General features: G+C 36.8%; 1 protein-coding gene across 1 annotated transcript in view; it reads left to right on the top strand.

Annotated features, from left to right (window-relative positions):
• The window catches only part of CCDC148 (coiled-coil domain containing 148), a 273,305-nt gene that overhangs the window by 79,111 nt on the left and 172,162 nt on the right, over positions 1 to 22,032 (top strand). Inside the window, exons 5-8 of the mRNA XM_047721825.1 lie at positions 3,243 to 3,325; positions 3,532 to 3,683; positions 5,322 to 5,417; positions 5,498 to 5,679. Coding sequence (XP_047577781.1) covers positions 3,243 to 3,325; positions 3,532 to 3,683; positions 5,322 to 5,417; positions 5,498 to 5,679 — 513 coding nt within the window. The remainder of the gene's footprint in view (positions 1 to 3,242; positions 3,326 to 3,531; positions 3,684 to 5,321; positions 5,418 to 5,497; positions 5,680 to 22,032) is intronic.

Here is a 22,032-nt window from a genome sequence, read left to right as displayed (position 1 = left end):
TAAGCCCAGGGGCTCCTCAGTGCCTTCCCCAGCCATTGGTTGTGAGACTCCCTTCTCTGCCTCTGTGGTATGCTCACTTGGGACAAACTCAGGTGAGAAGTGGATCAAATAGCTGAGTGTAAGGAACCAAGCTGCCTGACCTGCTAAGTTCCTTCCCTGAGGGAGGGACAGAGCTTTGACCTTCAGCCTGCTCTGGTACCCTAATTTTCTGCAGGTCTCCTGTCTGTTAGTTTCATTAATGAAACTTTATCATATTCTCTTGCTCTGCCTTTCATGATCCGTGTCCCTTTGCTTATTGTTTGCTTATGGCTTCTGTCTCTACCATTCTTGTACCCCATGTTTTGTTTGTTCTACCCAAATTGGTAACCAAGTGATTATCCTAGAAATCTCAGGAAGCTCTGGCGATGTTTGATGTTCTGAGGAGACTGATTTTATACCTAGAACTTTGGCACCATCCTGGAAGGATGAGGACCTGTATTGCAGTAGACTCCCAGGAGTTCAATAACACCCATCACCAGGCTGGTTTACCTTGGAGGTGGTTGCATTGCAACTAGGCAGATCTAGGAAGTAGATGAACATATCATCTAGGCAAAAACTCAGGAGACTTTTTTGTAGTGCTGTCAGATTCACTGGTAACAGAGGATAGGCCAAATAGCATTAGGAGGTACTTAAATTGCCAGATTTGGGCACAGAAAGCTGCCTTACATTTGCTCACTCTTCAGAGGGGTAGACATTGTATGTGCTGCAGAGTTCCACCTTGGAAAACACCCGAGACCTGGTCTAGCAAGTCAGTGATGAATAGGGCAGGGTTCTCTTCTCCAGAGTTACAATTTTTAATGCTTTTGAATCCACCAGAATTTTTTTTAAAAGATAGATAGATAGATAGATAGATAGATAGATAGATTGATTGATTGATTTTAGTTGGGGGTGGGGAGGGCCAGAAGTAGAGAGGGAGAGTCTTAAGCAGACTCTACACTGAGCATGGAGCCCTATGCAGGTCTCATTCCCACAACCCTGAGATTATGACCTAAGGCTAAAGAGTCAGATGCTTTATTGGCTGAACCACCTAGCAGCCCCCAACCACAATTTTTATATTTGCTAAATCAAATTCTACAAAACAGAAATATTCTTTGAGATACTCCATTGAGAATAATGAATTTCATGTTCCTATAAATTAGAAAATCTATTTCTCAATCACCTCAAGAAAATCACCTCAATGCACTTTAGCATAATCAAGTTTTTGAGAAATCCTGTGCTGAAACATATGATAAGCTGAAACATATTAAATTTTGTTTAGTTTACTATTTCCCATTCCCCCCAATCCCAGCATCTCATTGACAGTATTGTTTTATAGAACACAATTCGGGAAATGTTAGCTTATATTCACAAGCTAGTTTCAGAGTCTCATAGTTCTTGAGGACTTAAAAAAATGCTTTTGAATTTTGTTGGGCAATAAGGACTATCAGAGAAAAAGCCTGATCTTGGCAGATGAGTTAGGTTGTTAACCTAGGAAACCAAGATGGAACTTACTAGAATTATTACATGTAAGTAGCAGGTTGGTCTCCTGGATGAACAAAGTCAATTCTCCTATTGGCTTGTATGTTTTACTATGATTTTCTGGGTGCTGAAAACTTAAGGGAGTTGAGCCAGATGGTTGATAAGTGCTATGTTTTTGTTTAAACAAATCCACCATGAAATAATTTCTGTTTTTATTCCACAATTATGCAACCATCCTTCATGTAACAGTTTCAAATATATTTCTGGCAAAAACTACATGTTAAAAAAGTAGACAATGAAGTATCATCTACAATAGTATCCCTCCATTATATATATATATATATATATATATATATATATTTTAAATCACTAATTTTTTTAGATTTTATTTATTTATTTATTTATTTGACACAGAGAGAGAGAGATCACAAGTAGGCAGAGAGGCAGGCAGAGGGGGAGGGGGAAGCAGGCCCCCTGCTGAGCAGGGAGCCCGATGTGGGGCTTTATCCCAGGACCCTGAGATCATGACCTGGGCTGAAGGCAGAGGCTTAACCCACTGAGCCACCCAGGTACCCCAAATCCCTCCATTATAGATACAAATAAAACCTCTGTCCATGTAAGTAAGTTGGCTTAGAAGATGGTGGCACATATATAAAATAGAATACTATGAGGCCATTAAAATAAATGGCAATTGTGAGAATTACTTAGAAGTATCTTTTTAGAAAGATTTTATGTATTTATTTGACACAGAGAGAGAGAGATAGCAAGAGAGGGAACACAAGTGGGGTGGGGGTGGGAGAAGGAGAAGCAGGCCTCTGGCTGAGCAGGGAGCCTGATGTGGGGCTCAATCCTAGGACACTGAGATCATGACTGAGCGGAAGCCAGATGCTTAATGACTGAGCCACCTAGGTGCCCCTAGAAATATCTTAAAATGTTATTGAAAAATCCCAATATAAAATGGTAAATATGTCATAAGTATAGTTATTTAAAATATATATGCATGTAGACAGGGACTGGAAACTTATATGCAAAAATAAAAATAATCATTGTATTAAAGTAATTGATACTATTTTCTTATTTGATATCATTTTTGATGTTGATAAATGATAATCAAAACTCTTTTCTATGATTTCATTAAATCTGCCATAAGCATGGGATAGACTACAATGTTTTTGGATGTCCATTTAGAGCTGGTTATGGTTTTATTCTAAAAATGACTATATTTAAGTAATATGATAAAAAGTCATTAAGATGTATTACTTTTATTAGTAATTAAATCCTACTTGTATTCCTATTTCCCTATTTCAGGACCTCATAATCTCTTAACTTTTGAAATAACTTCCATGTTGGTCCAGGTTTACCTGATCCCCCTCCCTCTTCATTTTCTGTTTTTATTGACCATCCCTCCTCCCAGCCCACACCCCATTTTGCTGCCTTGGGAATCTTTCCAAAACACAGATCTGCTTGGCAGGTGAGGTCAGCTGAATATCCCTCAGTGGCTTCCTACTGCCCTAAGCGCTTTCCACACAAAGCAATACTAGGATGTGCCATGCGCTTGCCTTTATGCTCATGCTGTTACTTCTACTTGGGGGTGTTCACTTACACTTCTATCTCCATGTCTAGCAAGTGTCCAACCCATGCTAGGAATTTAGTGTATGGTCTGAATAAATGAACAGGTGAATTTTAAAATCTATGTATGTTTATGATTATTTAAAAAAAACTGATGGAGATAATGTCTATTTCAGATGTAAAGTGGAATCTGAAATAAAATCCTTTCTCAGTGAGGAAAACATTGGAAATGAATGTCTTTCTGACCTTCTAAATTTTGGTGAGTTGTTTTCCTTTTTGATCCTATGTTTAAAGGGGAGATTCATTTTGAAGATGAAAGTGGGCCACTCACCATAGGTTCTCTTCCTATTAACTGCTTGTTTTTTTCTGAAGGAATCCAAAGCTAAATCTGCATTGTAATGACCGGTTCTTGAAGGAACTTAAAATAATAAGGGGTTACCTGGATGTAATTTTGTTTCTTCATAGAACAAGAGTTATCAGAACAATGGTGCACATTTCTTAAGTATGTGATAAGTCCTATTCAGCAACTGAGAGCAGATCTAAAATACAGACAGCATCACATTTCACAGCATTCATGCTCACATATTGAGCTTAACTCGGTGAAAGTACTGGAAGAGGTCAGTATATTACCATTACCTCTAATATAATATTTCATTTTTGTTCCAACTAGAACAGTTTGACATAGGAAATAAATGTGTGCCTTGTATTTAAATAGAAGGTAGGGGCACCTGGGTGGCTCAGTCCTTAAGCCTCTACCTTCAGCTCAGGGCATGATCCCAGGGTCCTGGGATCAAGTCCCGCATCAGCCTCCCTGCTCTGCGGGAAGCCTGCTTCTCCCTCTCCCACTCCCTTTGCTTATATCCCCTCTCTTGCTGTCTCTCTCTCTCTCTGTCAAATAAATAAATAAAATCTTTTAAAAAATAAAAAAAAAAATACAAGGTATAGCAAATTGTGTCTCTTCAGTATCTTAAACATATCCCTGAATCTGTCCAAGCATGCTTATTTCTGTCCTGAAAAGTTACAATGACCTCATGACAAGTCTCACTGCACTCATTCTTGCCACTCTTCACAGTACGTTTTGGTATTCTACCTTAAGTGGAGGGAGATCAAGTCATCCCCCTGATAGATCCCCTCAAGGCCCGTAATTCCTCCTGATACATCCTGGCTTCTCTCCTCTTAAACCTCATCTCTTGCCTGACACTCCCCTTTTTCCTAGACCTTGTCACACTGAGGCTGACCTCCCATCTATTCCTCAGAGGTGCCAGACTCCTCATCTCAAAGCCTTTGCATCACCTGTTTTCTCTGTCCCACTGATGCCACTTTTTGTCACTTAGGTCTTAGCTTAAGTGTCTTTTCCCCTGAGAGGCCTGTCCCAATCATCCACATGAGAGAAGCTACAGTCATTCTCTATTATATTACCCTGTTTTTATGTCACTTACCTCCTCTTGATAATCATCTATTTTTTAAAAAAAGATTTTACTTAGTTATTTGAAAGTGAGAGAGAAAGAGAGAAAGAGTGAGTGCGCATGAGCGGGGCAGGGAGGAGCACAGGGAGAGGGAGAAGCAGACTTCCCGCTGAGCAAGGAGCCTGATACAGGACTCGATCCCGTGAACTGAGCTGAAGGCAGATGCTTAACCCACTGAGCCATCCGGGTGTGCCTAGGCAAGGGATTTTCAATGCCTTTAAATATATATATTATTTATGAAAGCAAAATAACAACACTACAGAATAACTGAAAAATGGTAAGAAAAATCATCTAAAAGCATACATCTAGTGCCATTATGACTGTGAAGGTTATGCTCTAGTCAGGGGATGTAGTCAATAGACTAATAAAAAAATAGATAAGGGGACCCTGGGTGGCTCAATCGATTAAGCGTCTGCCTTTGGCTCAGGTTATGTTTATGCTTTCTCTCTCTCTCTCTCTCTCTGATAAACAAACAAACAAACAAACAAACAAATAAATAAATAAAAAAATCTTAAAACAAAAATGCATGTCCAGCTGGGGATTGGAGGCAAGGATGCAAAGGGAGGAAGAGGGTGATTAAACCAGAGACAATCTGGTAAGCTCTCTGTCTTAACACAAACAAAATCCAAATGAGAATGCAGAGTGGCTATGACCCCACTGTACTTCCTAGGCCCATTTTTAGGATATGTGTCTAGAGGTCCACTCTGATAAGCACTATCTGGCTGTGGCATTTCTTGAACCCTTTTCCACAGGTCCTCAAAGAGAACTTCTCTTATCTATATCCTCTAGATTGACTTCGTGAAGAAACAATTGAAAGCTGTCTTCGAAAGTCTTAGTCTGGAGCAACAGAAAATAGAAAATTATCTTTCAGACTGGAGTATGAAGGTAAGTGTGATGTGTATAGTAATTTGTTTATCAATTTGTCATTTATGTTAAGTACAACAATCATATAATTTTTTTTTCAGATACTAGATTATTCTTCAGAAGAAAGAAGTAACCTGCCTAGTGAACTGCCTATGGAATTAGAAACTTTGGAATGCCCGTACCCTGATTTGAAATCTTCAATTCTTCATGAGTTCTGTAACTTTACAGAGAATTATCAAAAGAAACTTCAAGACGTTGATCTGCAGTTAGAAGACATATCCAGGTGATAACACTACTTGAATTATGTAGATTTCTGCCACTACATTTTTATTTTTATTAGGGGTTATTATACTTCTGATTTATTGTTTTCATAGTTATTATGTGGTTGGAACATAGTCAATCAGCAAATGTTTAGATTGACCATTTGTTGAATAAGGGTTCTCTTTCCTCCAAGATAATTTTCCTGAACAATGACTTTAAATTTTTATAAGGTTGAAACATGATGAAAATACCACCTCACTGAGCTCTTTACTGAATAATTAAGAAACAGTTTTCAGTAACCATGAATTTTCACTTTAATGTGTGAAGCTCCTCTTCAGTGGAAATTTATGAATCAATACTAATAATAATTGATTGCAGTACAAAATGTATCCATGGAATTATGTTACTTGTAATCTGCTGTGATTTTGTTCTACAGTAAACACAAAGTATGTTTTATAAATTTTTAAAAACATGTTAATTTTTTTTAGAAAATGGGACTTCTGGATGTATCCGGAGAATGACAAATCCTCTTCTGAACGACAAAATACAACATTAGGGGATTTATTTTATTTTTTTTATTAACATATAATGTATTATTTGCTCCAGAAGTAAAGGTCTGTGAATCACTAGGCTTATACATTTCACAGCACTCACCATAGCACGTGCCCTCCCCAAGGTCCATAACCCAGCCACTCTATCCCTACCTCCTACCCCATAGCAACCCTCAGTTTGTTTCATGAGATTAAGAGTTTTGTCTCCCTCCTGATCCCATCTTGTTTCATTTTTTCCCTCCCTACCCCCACGACCCCCTGCCCTGCCTTTTAAATTCCTCATATGAGGGAGATCATATGATAATTGTCTTTCTCTGATTGACTTATTTTGCTTAGCATAATACCCTCTAGTTCCATCCACATTGTTGCAAATGTCAAGTTTTCGTTTCTTTTGATGGCTGCTTAGTATTCCATTGTAGATATATGTCACATCTTTATCCATTCATCTGTTGATGGACATCTAGGTTCTATTGTGGACATTTCTACTGTAAGCATTCAAGTGCACGTGCCCCTTCGGATCACTACATTTGTATCTTTAGAGTAAATACCCAGTAGTGTGATTGCTAGGTCGTAGGGTAGCTTTATTTTAAACTTTTTGAGGAAACTCCATACCGTTTTCCAGGGTAGCTGCACCAGCTTGCATTCCTACCAACGGTGTAGGAGGGTTCCCCTTTCTCCACATCCTCACCAGCATCTGTTGTTTCCTGACTTGTTAATTTTAGCCATTCTGACTGGTGTGAGGTGGTATCTCATTGTAGTTTTGATTTGTATTTCCCTGATGCTGAGTGATATGGAGCACTTTTTCATGTGTCTGTTGGCCATGTGGATGTCTTCTTGGCAGAAATGTCTGTTCATGTCTTCTGCCCACTTCTTGATTAGATTATTTGTTTTTTGGGTGTTGAGTTTGATAAGTTCTTTATAGATTTTGGATACTAGCCCTTTATCTTGATATGTCATTTGTGAATATCTTCTCCCATTCTGTCAGTTGTCTTTTGATTTTGTTGACTGTTTCCTTTGCTGTGCAAAAGCGTTTGATCTTGATGAAGTTCCAATAGTTCATTTTTACCCTTGCTTCCCTTGCCTTTGGTGATGTTTCTAGGAAGAAGTTACTGTGACTGAGGTCGAAGAGGTTGTTGCCTATATTCTCCTCAAGGATTTTGATGGATTCCTGTCTCACATTGAGGTCTTTCATCCATTTTGAGTCTATTTTTGTGTGTGGTATAAGGAAATGGTCCAGTTTCATTCTTCTGCATGTGGCTGTCCAATTTTCCCAACACCATTTGTTGAAGAGATTGTCTTTTTTCCATTGGATATTCCTTCCTGCTTTGTCAAAGATTAGTTGACCATAGAGTTGAGGGTCTATTTCTGGGGTCTCTGTTCTGTTCCATTGATCTATGTGTTTGGTTTTGTGTCAGTACCATACTCTCTTGATGATTACAGCTTCATAATAGAGCTTGAAGTCTGGAATTGTGATGGTGCCACTTTGGTTTTCTTTTTCAACATTTCTCTGGCTATTTGGGGTCTTATCCAGTCCATATAAGTTTTAGGATTATTTGTTACATTTCCTTAAAAAAAATTGATGGTGCTTTGATAGGGATTGTGTTACATGTGTAGATTGCTTTAGGTAGCACAGACATTTTCACAATATTTGTTCTTCCAATCCATAAGCATGGAAGGTTTTCCCTTTTCTTTGGGTTTTCCTCAATTTCTTTCATGAGTACTTTATAGTTTTCTCAGTACAGATTCTTTGCCTCTTTGGTTAGGTTTATTCCTAGGTATCTTCTGGTTTTGGGTGTAAATGGGATCGACTCCTTAATTTCTCTTTCTTCTGTCTTGCTGTTGGTGTCTAGAAATGCAACTGATTTCTGTGCATTGATTTTATATCTTGACACTTTACCGAATTCCTGTATGATTTCTAGCAGTTTTGGAGTGGAGTCTTTTGGGTTTTCCATATAGAGTATCATATCATCTGAGAAGAGTGATAGTTTGACTTCTTCTTTGCCGATTCGGATGCCTTTAATTTCTTTTTGTTGTCTGATTGCTGAGGCTAGGACGTCTAGTACTATGTTGAATAGCAGTGGTGATTATGGACAGCACTGCCATGTTCCTGACCTTAGGGGAAAAGCTCTCAGTTTTTCCCCCATTGAGAATAATATTCACTGTGGGTTTTTCATAGATGGCTTTGATGATACTGAGGTATGTACTCTCTATGCCTACACTGAAGAACTTTCATCAAAAAAGGATGCTGTACTTTGTCAAATGCTTTTTCAGCATCTATTGAGAGTATCATATGGTTCGTGTTCTTTCTTTTATTAATGTATTGTATAACATTGATTGATTTGCAGATATTGAACCAACCTCGCAGCCCAGGAATAAATCCCACTTGGTCATGGTGAATAATCCTTTTAATGTACTGCTGGATCCTATTGGCTAGTATTTTGGTGAGAATTTTCGCATCCATGTTCATCAAGGATATTGGTCTGTAATTCTCCTTTTTGGTGGGGTCTTTGCCTGGTTTTGGGATCAAGGAAATGCTGGTCTCATAAAATGAGTTTGGAAGTTTTCCTTCCATTTCTATTTTTTGGAACAGTTTTAGGAGAATAGGTATTTATTCTTCTTTAAATGTTTGGTCGAATTCCCCTGGGAAGCCATCTGGCCCTGGGCTCTTGTTTGTTGGAAGATTTTTGATGACTGCTTCAATATCCTTTCCGGTTATGGGTCTGTTCCAGTTTCCTATTTCTTCCTGGTTCAATTTTGGTAGTTTATACATCTCTAGGAATGCATCCATTTCTTCCAGGTTGTCATATTTGCTGGCGTATAGTTGCTCATAACATGCTCTTGTAATTGTTTGTATTTTTTTGGTGTTGGTTGTGATCTCTCCTTTTTCATTCATGATTTTATTTATTTGGGTCCTTTCTCTCTTCTTTTTGATAAGCCTGGCCAGAGGTTTATCAATCTTAATTCTTTCAAAGAACCAGCTCCTAGTTTCACTGATCTGTTCTACTGTTCTTTTGGTTTGTTTCATTGATTTCTGCTCTGATCTTTATTATTTCTCTTCTCCTCCTGGATTTAGGCTTTCCTTGCTGTTCCTTCTCCAGCTCCTTTAGGTGTAGGGTTAGGTTGTGTATTTGAGACCTTTCTTGTTTCTTGAGAAAGGCTTATATTGCTCTATACTTTCCTCTCAGGACCACTTTTTTGTGTCCCAATGATTTTGAATAGTTGTGTTTTCATTTTCATTAGTTTCCATGAATTTTTTAAATTCTTCTCTAATTTCTTGGTGGATCAACCAATCCACTCTAATTTCTTGGTGGATCATTCTTTAGTAGGATGCTCTTTAGCCTCCATGTACTTGAGTTCTTTCCAACTTTCCTCTCGTGATTGAGTTCCAGTTTCAGAGCATTGTGGTCTGAAAATATGCAGGGAATGATCCCAGTCTTTTGGTACTGGTTGAGACTTGATTTGTGACCCAGGATGTGATCTATTCTGGAGAATGTTCCATGTGCACTAGAGAGGAATGTGTATTCTGTTGTTTGGGATAGAATGTTCTGAATATATCTGTGATGTCCATCTGGTCCAGTTTGTCATTTAAAGCCTTTATTTCCTTGTTGATTTTTTGCTTAGATGATCTATCCATTTCAGTAAGGGAGTTGTTAAAGATCCCTACTACTATTATTGTCTTATTGTTGATGTGTTTCTTTGATTTTGTTATTAATTGGTTTATATAATTGGCTGCTCCCATGTTAGGGACATAGATATTTAAAATTGTTAGATGTTCTTGTTGGACAGACCCTTTAAGTGTGATATAGTGTCTTTTCTCATCTCTTATTATAGTCTTTAGCTTAAAATCTAATTTATCTGAAATAAGGATTGCCACCCCAGGTTTCTTTTGATATCCGTTAGTATGGTAAATTGTTTTCCACCCCCTCACTATAAATCTGGAGGTGTATTTGGGTATAAAATGAGTCTCTTGCAGACAGCGTATCAATAGGTCTTTTTTTTTTTTAATCCATTTTAATATCCTGTGTCTTTTGATTGGGACATTTAGCCCATTTACATTCAGGGTAACTATTGAAAGATATGAATTTAGTGCCATTGTATTGCCTGTAAGGTGACTGTTACTGTATATTGTCTTTGTTCCTTTCTGGTCTGTTGCTTTTAGCCTCTGTCTTTGCTTAGAGGACCCTTTTAATATTTCCTGTAGGGAGGTTTGTTGTTTGCAAATTCTTTTAATTTTTATTTGTCCTGCAAGCTTTTTATCTCTCCTTCTATTTTCAATGATAGCCTAGCTGGATATAGCATTCTTGGCTACATATTTCTCTCATTTAATGCTCTAAATATATTATGCCAGTCCTTTCTGGCCTGCCAGGTCTCTGTTTATAGGTCTTTTGTCCATCTAATATGTCTACCATTGTATGTTACAGACCTCTTGTCCTGAGCTGCTTTCAGGATTTTCTCTTTGTCTCTGAGACTTTACTATTAGATGATGGACCTATTTTATTATGGACCTATTTTTATTGATTTTGAGGGGCATTCTCTGTGCTTCCTGGATTTTGATGCTTGTTCCCTTCGCCAGATTAGGGAAATTCTCTGCTATAATTTGCTCCAATAAACCGTCTGTCCCCCTCTCTCTTTCTTCTTCTTCTGGAATCCCAGTTTTTCTAATATTGTTTCATCTTTTGGTATCACTTATCTCTCCAATTCTGCCCTCATAGTCCAGTAGTTGTTTGTCACTCTTTTGCTCAGTTTCTTTATTCTCTATCATTTAGTCTTCTTTATCACTAATTCTCTCTTCTGCCTCATATATCCTAGCAGTAAGAGCCTCCATTTTTTATTGCACCTCATTAATAGCTTTTTTGATTTCAACTTGGTTAGATTTTAGTTCTTTTATTTCTCCAGAAAGGGATTTTATTTCCCCAGAAAAGGATTCTCTAACATCTTCCATGCTTTTTTGAGGCTGGCTAGCACCTTGAGAACCATCATTTTGAACTCTAGTTCTGACATATTACTACTGTTCGTATTGATTAGGTCCCTAGCCGTCGGCAGTGCCTCTTATTCTTCTTCTTTTTTTTTTTTTTTGCGGTGAGTTTTTCCACCTTGTCATTTTATCCAGGTAAGAATAGATGAATGAGGGCGCCTGGGTGGCTCAGTGGGTTAAGCCGCTGCCTTTGGCTCAGGTCATGATCTCAGGGTCCTGGGATCGAGTCCCACATCGGGCTCTCTGCTCAGCAGGGAGCCTGCTTCCCTCTCTCTCTCTGCCTGCCTCTCTGTCTACCTGTGATCTCTGTCTGTCAAATAAATAAATAAAATCTTTAAAAAAAAAAAAAAAAAAAAAAAAAAAAGAATAGATGAATGAGAGAACAAAGTACTAAAAGGGTAGCAACAATCCTGGAAAAATATATACTAACCAAATCAGAAGAGACCTGAAACTGGGGGGAGAAGGATGGGGGGAAAAAAGAAAAAAAATATATACATATAGATATTAGACCGGTGAATAGAACAGATCTACACACTTGATTTGGGGTGTATTTTGTTCTTTTAGAAGAAATAATCTCCCCAAATTTTAAAGACAGAAAAACTTACATACATATACAAAAATAAAGATAAACACAATGAAGGGATGGAATATGACTGTAAAGATGAAATTTTAAAAAGATTCTAAAAAAGGAATTGATAAGATAAGAAGTTGGTTTAAAAAAAAAGAGAAAAGAATGAGATCAGGCTGGAGACTAGAACAAAGCTAAGCAGTTAATTTAGGATATATTTTGATCTATTAGAAGAAATTGTATCCCAAAATTTTAAGGAAGGAAAAACCTATATGTATACAAGAAATAAGGTTAAATACAATGAAGGGATAAAATATGATTATAACAATAAAAATTTAAAAAATTTTTTAAAAAGGTATTGATAAGATAAAATAGTTAAAAAGACATTAAAATAGGAAAGAGGAAAAAATTTTAAAAATAGAATAAGAAAAAAATAAAATTAAAAAATAAATTAACTTTGAGGGGTGCCTGGGTGGCTCAGTGGGTTAAGCCTCTGCCTTCAGCTCAGGTCATGATCTCAGGGTCCTGGGATCGAGCCCTTCATCGGGCTCTCCGCTCAGTGGGGAACCTGCTCCCACCCCCCACCTGCCTCTTTGCCTACTTGTGATCTCTCTCTCTGTCAAATAACTAAATAAAATCTTTTAAAAAAATTAACCTTGAAAGACTAAAGAATCATGGGAAAAGAGCCATGAATTCTGTGTGTTGCATTCCCCTAGCTCTGGAGTTCTACAATTCTCATTGATTGGTGAACTTGGTCTTGGCTGGGTGTTCTTGAGATCTTCTGGGGGAGGGACTTGCTGTGATTCTCATATGTCTTTGCCTGAGTCAGAATTGCACCAACCTTGCCAGGGACCAGGCTGAGTAATCTGCTTGAGTTCGCTCTCGGGAGCTTTTGTTCCCTGAACACTTTCTGTATATGTTTGGAGGCCAGGAATAAAAATACCAGCCTCCCAGTCTCCAGCCCAGAGGAGCTGAGAGCTCAGGGCCCCCACTCCTCAGTGTGGTCTCAGAGAAAAGCCATTAATCACTCCTGTTCCCTGGTCTTGGGCTGCACTCCGAGCTCACCCAGCCTGTGATGGAGCATTTCTACCTCTGGCACATGGCCCCGTTTGGAGTCTACAAACCCAGCTTCTACGTGTCTTACTTGGAGAGGCAGTCCTTGGTGATGTCTGACTCTTTCCTGACCCATGTTTTTCTTACATCTCTATGGGGATGGTCAGGTGTTCCTTGTAGGCAGACACTTTTTGGTCTTCTAAGAGTCCCTTCTTTCCCCGCCTCTCTGCCTTCCTTTATTCCATCCCACCTTGCATTAAAGCTGGTGGAAAATTAATAATATATCTTTCATTTGTGCTGATTGATTAATTAATTACACTTTATTGAAACTCAGTCACAATGAAATGTTAACTCAGCCATGTACTTAGTTGAAGTCTCTAATTGTAAAATAAACATCCTCCCTTCCTTCCCCATCCCAACCTTGTTAAGGAGATTTTAGAGTTCATCAAGTAAGAAGGAGAGAGTTTTTTGTTTTTGCTCTTTTGTTTTTCTGGGGGATGCATTATAATCAGGCTGCTTGTGGCTATGAAGAAGGTAATTTTGACCCTTTCCTTTTAAAGGAAACTGTGTTGTCAAGAATCTTTATAAATGTGAGCGATCATTGTTTAGAAATAATCTTAAAGGAAATAATCATGGAAGTGAAATAAGTAGTTGCCTTCAAGGATAGTCAACATTTTTTTCCCTTTCTTTAGTGATGGCAAAATCTTTAAAATGACAAAATAGCCAACAATTAGAGGATTACCTTCATCAATTACAATGTACCTATGTAATGGAATACCACACTGTCATTAATAATTATATTAAATAATTTTTAATGATACAAATAGTTTCAATAAGTTGCTGTGCAATTAGAAATTAGGCCACAAAATAGTGGAGTCTCTCTCTCTCTTTTTTTCCCCTTTTCCCTCTGAAAGTGTTACATCTACATCTACAAAGCTACAGAAAAAACTGGAAGTTTATCCAAACCAGCAATAACAATAGTTATTCCCAGGAAGTAAAATTATAAATAAGTTTGGCCTACCTGCTTTTTTCTATTTGTAAAGCAAAACACAGACTTTTAAAAATCTAAGTGAAAGAGTGTAGGGGATACTATTGATATTTAATGAGTACCTGTTAAATGACATGACAGGTACATGCCATTTTAACTGTCAATACAGCCCATTTATAAAACGACTTTACAAATGAAGAAACTGCAGCTAAGTGGAAAGTGAACAATCTCTCCAAAGTTTCTCAGTTACCAGATAGCTGAATAGGAATGAGTTTCTTCTGCTCCTCTGAATTGAAAGCTTTCCCTCACACCACTCCAATTCAAGCATTTACATGTATCAGTTGTGTTGGTAAATTGCAGTGCTTTTGAACAGAAGTACGATGCAAGCCACAGATGTGAACAGCATATAGAATTTGAAGTTTCTAAGTAGCCATATTAAAATATTTTTTAAAGGATGAAATTTAATAGTATATTTCATTTAACTCAATAGTTCAAAATATTAGCATTTTGACATACAATCAGTATTTAAAAATTAGATTTTTAAATCTAATTTAAAAATTAAATCTATTTAAAAATTAATAATTAGATATATCACATTCCATTTTTCATATGAAGTCTTTGAAATCTGGTCTGGATATTACACTTGCAGCACACCTTAATTGGTGTGCTAACCACATGTTAAGTCCTGAATAACGACATAGTGGCTCGTGGCCACTGTCTTGGACAACACAGCCTTAAAGGATGTTGTCTTTTACTCTAACATTTTTTTTTTCTTTAAATCTGACAGCAATTGAACCTATCGCTTTATTCAATATGTGTGAAGCTATTTAGATTTTATTTAAGCTGTATTTCATTAGTAACACGAAGACAAGTTTAATTGCTTGTTTTAGACTCCGATGAGATTGTGGCTTTAATTTCCTAACATTTAGATGAATTAATCATATAGATGAGACATAATTGTCTGATGCTCCATTTAGCTATGTCAGATCTGAAGCCAATATACAGCAAAGCTATAGAGTGATAATGAGTAATTTCTACTTTATTGTCTGATAGGCATGTTAAATTTTAAATATTGATTCTAATTATTATCCTGTTATTTTATGAGATCAGAATCTGAATACTATTTAAAATCTACAATGATTATAACAGTTTTGTCCCTCTATGTGTACATTGCCAAGGCCTATAGTTTCATATTTTTTCAACTAAATTATTTCAATTTACTCGACTTGTTACTTGAAACTTACTAACTAGTAACTAGTAACTTATTACTTGAAAGTTACTAATTAGTAACTTTCAAGTAACAAGGCAAGTAAATTACTAACTAGTAAGTTTCAAGATAACTAGTAGCATTATATATGTTTCCTTATATATGTATTTTTTCTTTTAATATAGAAATAATTACATTCATTATAGAAAATGTTTAAAAAACCAAGGCAAGCAAAGAGAAGGAAGTAAAAGTTAGTCTTTAGTTCCCAACACCAAGAGACAGTCTCTGGTAACAATTTATATATTTAAATTATATGTATGTTTATAAAAATGAAATGTTTATAAAAATGTATATTTATACATATACATTAAAAATGTATGTTTATAAAAATGAAAACATACTCTACACCTACTCATTATTTTTCCTGTTTGTGAATCAAATCTAATATTATTCATTTTTCCAATCAGTGTTTACTAACCTATGTCTTAGATCACTGTATTAAATATTCCTTTACAATGTATTTTTTATTATACATATGACATTACAATATGTCGTTGTACCAGATAAATTCAACCCATCTTCTGGCTTTAGATAATTACTTAGTATACATTTTGGTATTTGGTTAAAAACCTTGGGACAAATAACTCTGTTGCTATATTTTGAGTAATCCCATGATTATTCCCTTAACACGAATTTCTAGAGATGGAATCGCTGAGTCAAAGGGATTGAAAAATTATAATACTTTTGAGAGTATGGCTATATTGCTCTCCAGAAAAGTAGAAACACTTTATACATTGACCAACAGACTTTCCATTGTTTGGTTCATCTTTAGATTTCATTGGATTTTATAATCCTGTGTGAATATCACCAGTGTCTTGTTCATATTCTCTTTCTCTCTCTTTTTCAGTACTTATTTACATAGCATAGCTCTGTCACTGTCTTTTTGTGAAAGCTTTGCCAACAGAATTGGCAAAAAGATGAAAAAGATAAAAGCCAGCATCAGAAACTCAGCACTCAGGAAACAATGAGTGACTTCATGTAATTTTCTTTAAAATACCTATATTTTAAAGATTTTATTTATTTATTTGACACAGAGAGAGAGAGAAAGATCACAAGTAGGCAGAGCAGCAGGCAGAGAGAGAAGGGGAAGCAGGCTGTCTGCTGAGCAAAGAGCCTGATATGGGGCTTGATCTCAGAACCCTGAGATCATGACCTGGGCTGAAGGCAGAGGCTTAACCCACTGAACCACCCAGGCGCCCCTGAAGTATTTTTAATAAACAAATATTTACATATGAGGATATTGCTTGATGAATACAAGATAGAAGAAAGAGAAGGAAAGGGATGGAATAACTGATACTTGCTTACTTGATGACGTTACAAGTTAAAACAATGGGGCTTTAATTACCAGGTGGGATTCTTTTTAGAGAATGTAGTCTCAGAAATTTTGGAAAATTTCCTTGCCTAGGGATGTCCAGTCTCAGGTTCTACATTTCTGGTCTGGGCTGCTTGTATGTCAAGGGTAGCTAGTAAGTGGAAAAGTGCTCAGAATTAGGAACATGGTTATTTGAACATTGGCATGTTCACTTAGTTACATTGGTTACATGACCTACTCGAGCAACACCCTGTTAACTGCAACTCTCATTTTCTCTTGAGGTATTCCAACATGGTTTGTCCAACCTGATTTTGCAATTTATATTTTTTAGAGGGAGGTCAAAATTGTAGACTATGATTTATTTTTTGTCATATATATTTAATAACTTTCTCTTAAAATAAATACATCATTGAAAATAATTACTTTATGACTCTTGAACTAAAAGCCATATTTGACAACTGTTTAACCTACTTCAGGTTTGTTGTGGGAATAAAGTATATTTTAAGTTCTTTTGGCTATAGTGTAATGTATTTTATCAAGAGAGAAAAATGGATGCATTTTCTATAGGATACCCGAAAAGCTAGTCTTAGAGTTTGCCTTGCTTGATTAATAATTCATCTTGTATATTTACTTGGATGTTATGTTTGTTTAAATGTATCTGTGAGGATAAATCTAGAAATAATAGCTGTAAGTTTCTAGGTTCAACAGTCCTTACTGTTAGTATCACTGAAGCCCACACCTACCTTCTTGATATAATTGTTTCAGCTAGAAACTACACAGTGTAGTGAGTGGTGTTTGAGGCTACATTTTTTTTTTAAGAATTTATTTATTTATTTGACAGACAGAGATCACAAGTAGGCAGAGAAGCAGGCAGAGAGAGAGGGGAAGAAGCAGGCTCCCCGCTGAGCAGAGAACCCTATGCGGGGCTCGATCCCAGGACTCTGGGATCATGACCTGAGCTGAAGACAGAGGCTTTAACCCACTGAGCCACCCAGGCGCCCCGAGGCTACATTTTTTAATACTTTTGGAGACTGAAAAATCTGCTTTTTATAGGATGAAGGAGTGAAAGTCATTTATGAGAGGTTTCTGTTCTTTGGTGGATATGAAATCAAATTAATCTTGAGTAAATCAGATTGGAGAAAATGGAAACACAGCAGCTCGAGCGATTTGTGTCCAGGACAATTGACATATGTTATTTTTTAACCTGGATAATACAGATAGAGTTTATTATTAACATAATAAAATATGTGTAGCTATAAACAAAGACAAGATTAAAATTGCTATGGACAGGATTGCCAAATTTTGACAAGAGAGGAATTATAATGCCTATTTTATATATCAAATCAATTGTTCATAACAAGATTTTCCTACTCCTTGTACCTTGAGGTCCAATCCTTTGAGGAAACTGTATCATTAGAACTGAGACTATGGAGAACCAGTAACATAAGAAATTATAATCCCCATGCTCAGGCTTATGTTTATCTGCCATCTTAGTGCTTATATAAGAACATAAAGTTGAATATTGATAATGTCTAAAAAATAATAAACTTCTCTGGGAAAGAGAATCATCAGTCCTCTAATCTACTCTTATAATTTCTTAATGACTATTGATAGTTGGTTTGAGGTGATATTACAACATTTTTATGTGGCATTTAAAATTTCAAAAGCCTGAGGCACCTGCCTTGCTCAGTTATTAGAGCATGTGACTCTTGAACTTAAGGTTGTGAATTCGAGCCCCACTTTGGGTGTGGAGCCAAATAAATAAATAAATAAATAAATAAATAAATGTCAAAAGTCCTCAATGGTTAATTAAATGTTTCCTCATGCCATCCCAAAGTAATAGGCCAGTTTTATTATTCTTGTTTTTGAATCTGGAAAACTGAGTCATAATGTCTATATAAGTAACTTTATTCACTTCACCTTTATTGCAGTTAAAAATGTTCTTGTTTCCCCAAAATGAAAAATAACTGGTACATGGAGGCAAGTTCTGGCTCAGTGGGATTAAAAAGAATAGAGCATATTGTGTGTTTGTAGGTGATCTTTTACTGATTGTATACATTCGAGTTTGAGCTGGTTTTGTTTAGTTCTGGGTCTTTGCCTTTAAAATGGTCCTTGATGTTGAATACTTGTCAGTTACCAATCATCGGAGAAATGTTAGTGTAGATGGGGGTCTCTGGACACATTTAAAAAGTCATTTTTCTTTCCTTCAAGATACCCTATCAAATTGGGTATCTTTGGCTGTAAGTAAGAGAATCCCAACCCAAGTCATCATCACTTAAATAACAGCGATGTCTTATTTCCCATAAAAATGCAGAAGTAGAGAAGTCCAAGCACAGTGAAATCTGGTTTTCTGCATTCTCTTGCCCTGCTTTCCTGCAAGGTAGTTGACTTCCTGCAGCAATTCCCACCATAACACTCAGAGGCAGAAAAAGAACTTTTCTTTCTCATAAGCTAGGAAACCTTTGCCTTAGAAGACTAGTTCTCACATTTCATTGGCCAGAATTGGGTGTTTTGTCCATACTTATACCAAACATTGGCCAGAAGAACAGGAAGCTTGTGAATGGATGTCTGTAAAGGGCTTAAAATCAGTCAAGATTCTCTCTCAGGGATGGGGATGGTGCCCACCTTCCCTGGAGTGGAGGCCCTATGGAGAAAGGTAGATCTTGAATAAAATTAGGATTCTGATGAGCAGAAGCAGGAGTAGGGGAAATGTTTGCTACTTTTTACCTTTTCCTTACACTTATGATGAATATAATTACTTAAAACATAGCATGTGGAGTGGTTGAGCCGTTATGTGTTACTTTTAACAGGCTGTTTTATCTTAATCATACGATCTCAAAACTTCCACTAGGAATTATATTGCCTCTTAAAACTGTGTAGATGGATGTAGGGACAAATGATGGTTTAGGGGCCTTGCCATCATCCCAGCTACTCCACTTCTAAAAAATATACATTCTAAGTAAAAAAATTGAGCTTTCTATGACAACTACTCCTCCACAAAAAAATCTATGAAAGATGTGTGCTTGCCATATCAATAGCAATTGCAGCTTCCATATAAATCATTTAACCTCCTCTTCTGGCCAGATTCATGCCCCTAAACCCTTCTGGAAGAAATTCTGGAGTCATCAATTTTAGAGCCCTGCCATATTTTCACTTTACTGTGGCTCTCAGGAGACTGTGGCTTTGGATGCTGATGTAAGTTCTGGCTTTACCCTATAGGCAGTTTTGTTGTTGATTCTTTAATTCAGTGGATTTTGGCCATACATCTACAACTGATCTTAGCCAAAAGGCTGAGAAGTGAGGGCCATACTTGTGAGAGCCTACCTTATTCTAGCCATCAGCTTCCACCTAAGTAGGCAGACTGGGCAGAACCTGAGGACCCTGGAAGTGAGAGCTGCTAAGTAAGAATGGGTCCCTGGAAAGACAATATACGTACTCAAACAAAATCCAAGGAGAAGATTCTGTTGGTCAGAAGTAACTCTAAGGCTCAGGAGCCCCCTGTAAACCCGGCCGGAAACCAAAGAGAGGTTTATATTTGGATAATGGGAGTGGGGTGGTGTGGTAGTAGGGTGGGGTGACAGTTTCAGGAATCAGGCTAATTAGATTCAGTGTTTGGGTCTGATTTGGAAAGACAACATTAAAAAGTAGAGTCAAGTTATATCTCCTAGAGGGTCAGACCCAATACAGCCCAAAAAGCCGATTACATCAGAGCTATCTTTTACTCACCTTAATCCACCAGTGTTTCCTTGCAATCCTACTTCTTAGTGGAGAGAAGCACTAGATGTCTCCTGCCACTGTTACACTAGAAGAGTTAAGAGTTTTTCTCCAGGCCAGATTCACTGTGGCCAGTTGCCAATCTTGTCCTAGCTATTAGATGTATCACGCAGCTTCAGGAGGTACTACCATTTTGCTGGAAATCTCCCTTCACTCTGAGAAAGTTATAAAACAACTTTCAGCCATTTGTGAACACAATGGTTAATTTCATAAACTTGTCTCTGCTGTTAAAGTACTAGTCACCTTGTTTGCCACCATTGGTTGCCTCTCTGCTTCTCCCCCCACCACAAATGTGTGTTAATGTCATAGAGCCGAAACCTTAAGGAAATGACTTAAGCATGACTAAGAAGAAAATTGGTGGCTAAGTTAATTGTGAGTCAGTTTAGAATTTTTGGAATGATTCAAACAGGTAGAATTAGGGAGACAGTCAGCCTTGGTGTAGTTAGATTCTTATAGCTGTCATTCTTTTCTGAATTACCCATTTTGTCTCATATCCTGGGATATCATGATAAAATTATATCATGGGACTTCATTATGGGGCGGGGATGGTAGGTGGAGACTGAACCGTAGATATTTTACACTTCTGCAGTCTGGAATTTCCTGAAGTGTTAGAAGTGCCCAGTAAGCCTAGAAACTGTAAAATCTTGGTATGCTATTATAAAGATGAAAACTATGAAACTATGAAACCTGCCAAAGATTTTTTTCTCTAAAGATAATTTAAAAATTACAAAAGTTTAGGATAATTTTAAAGCCTTCTTTAAATTTTTTAAAATTATGGAGTCACTTTTCAAATTCAGAAAGTAGGTAAATGATTAGAAGAGCTTTTAATAGCTGTATAACTTAGCTACTTCTGTCATTGGAATCACCAGCAAAGCAATTAAATTAAACAGGAACTTTGAAGGTAAAATCTAACCTTAGCGGCACCGGGGTGGCTCAGTTGGTTAAGCAACTGCCTTTGGCTCAGGTCAGGATCCCAGGGTCCTGGGATGGAGCCCTGGTCCCTGGTCCCTGGTCCCTGGTCCCTGGTCCCACTGAGCTCTTTGCTCAGTGGGGAGCCTGCTTCTCCTGCTCCCTCTGCCTCTACTCTGCCTGCTGTGCTCTCTCTCTGTCTGTCAAATAAATAAATAAAACTAAAAAAAAAAAAAAAAAGGCTAACCTTAGTTATTTTATATAGCTTAGCTATTTTACATAGGTTTTTCTGTACAATGAAAAGATATTAGATTAGGACAGAAAAATGTCCAGATTGGAATTTAGAAATTCAGATTTATTAAATTTGATTTTATTTTAGAGGCTAAATAGAAAACAGCTACTTTGTTATTCTGAAGAGGCCATTATATTTGAATATTCCTCTTAGATTTTTACTATCCAGAAGACTCAGTAAATATATAATGATGGGGGCTTTCTCCCTCACAAACAGCATCCTAATGGAGATGTATGACTGTGCTATTACTATTGCCAGTATGAATATTTGCCTCAAAATTTAAGCCTTTGGCTCTAAAAACTGCTATAAATACTCTAAAATAATAATGTTGTGAGTATTTATGTATCATTTTAAAGTATGTTTTTGTTTTTATTCTATGTATACTAGAAAAATGACTTACAGTTTGCATAATTGTGGTAATTAGAAAAAGTTGTTGAAATGTGAGGTTTCTAAAATCAATAAGAAGAGCAAAATGGATGTGATCTTCTGTGGCATACTTGGTTTGAAATAGTTTTGATGTTATATTATCATTTCATATGTTTAAGTGGTTTTAATGTTGTCACTATAATGGCACGTAATTAATACATTCGCACAATACGTAAAAATGCACTCAGTGCCACAGATTCTCCTGCTGCTATATTTATTTATAGCAATGCACACTGCTTAATGTGTGCTTTTATTTGAAA

Source organism: Lutra lutra, chromosome 3 (assembly GCF_902655055.1).
Source record: "Lutra lutra chromosome 3, mLutLut1.2, whole genome shotgun sequence".
Taxonomy (NCBI): Eukaryota; Metazoa; Chordata; class Mammalia; order Carnivora; family Mustelidae; genus Lutra; species Lutra lutra.
This window is presented reverse-complemented; position numbering and strand designations above follow the sequence as displayed.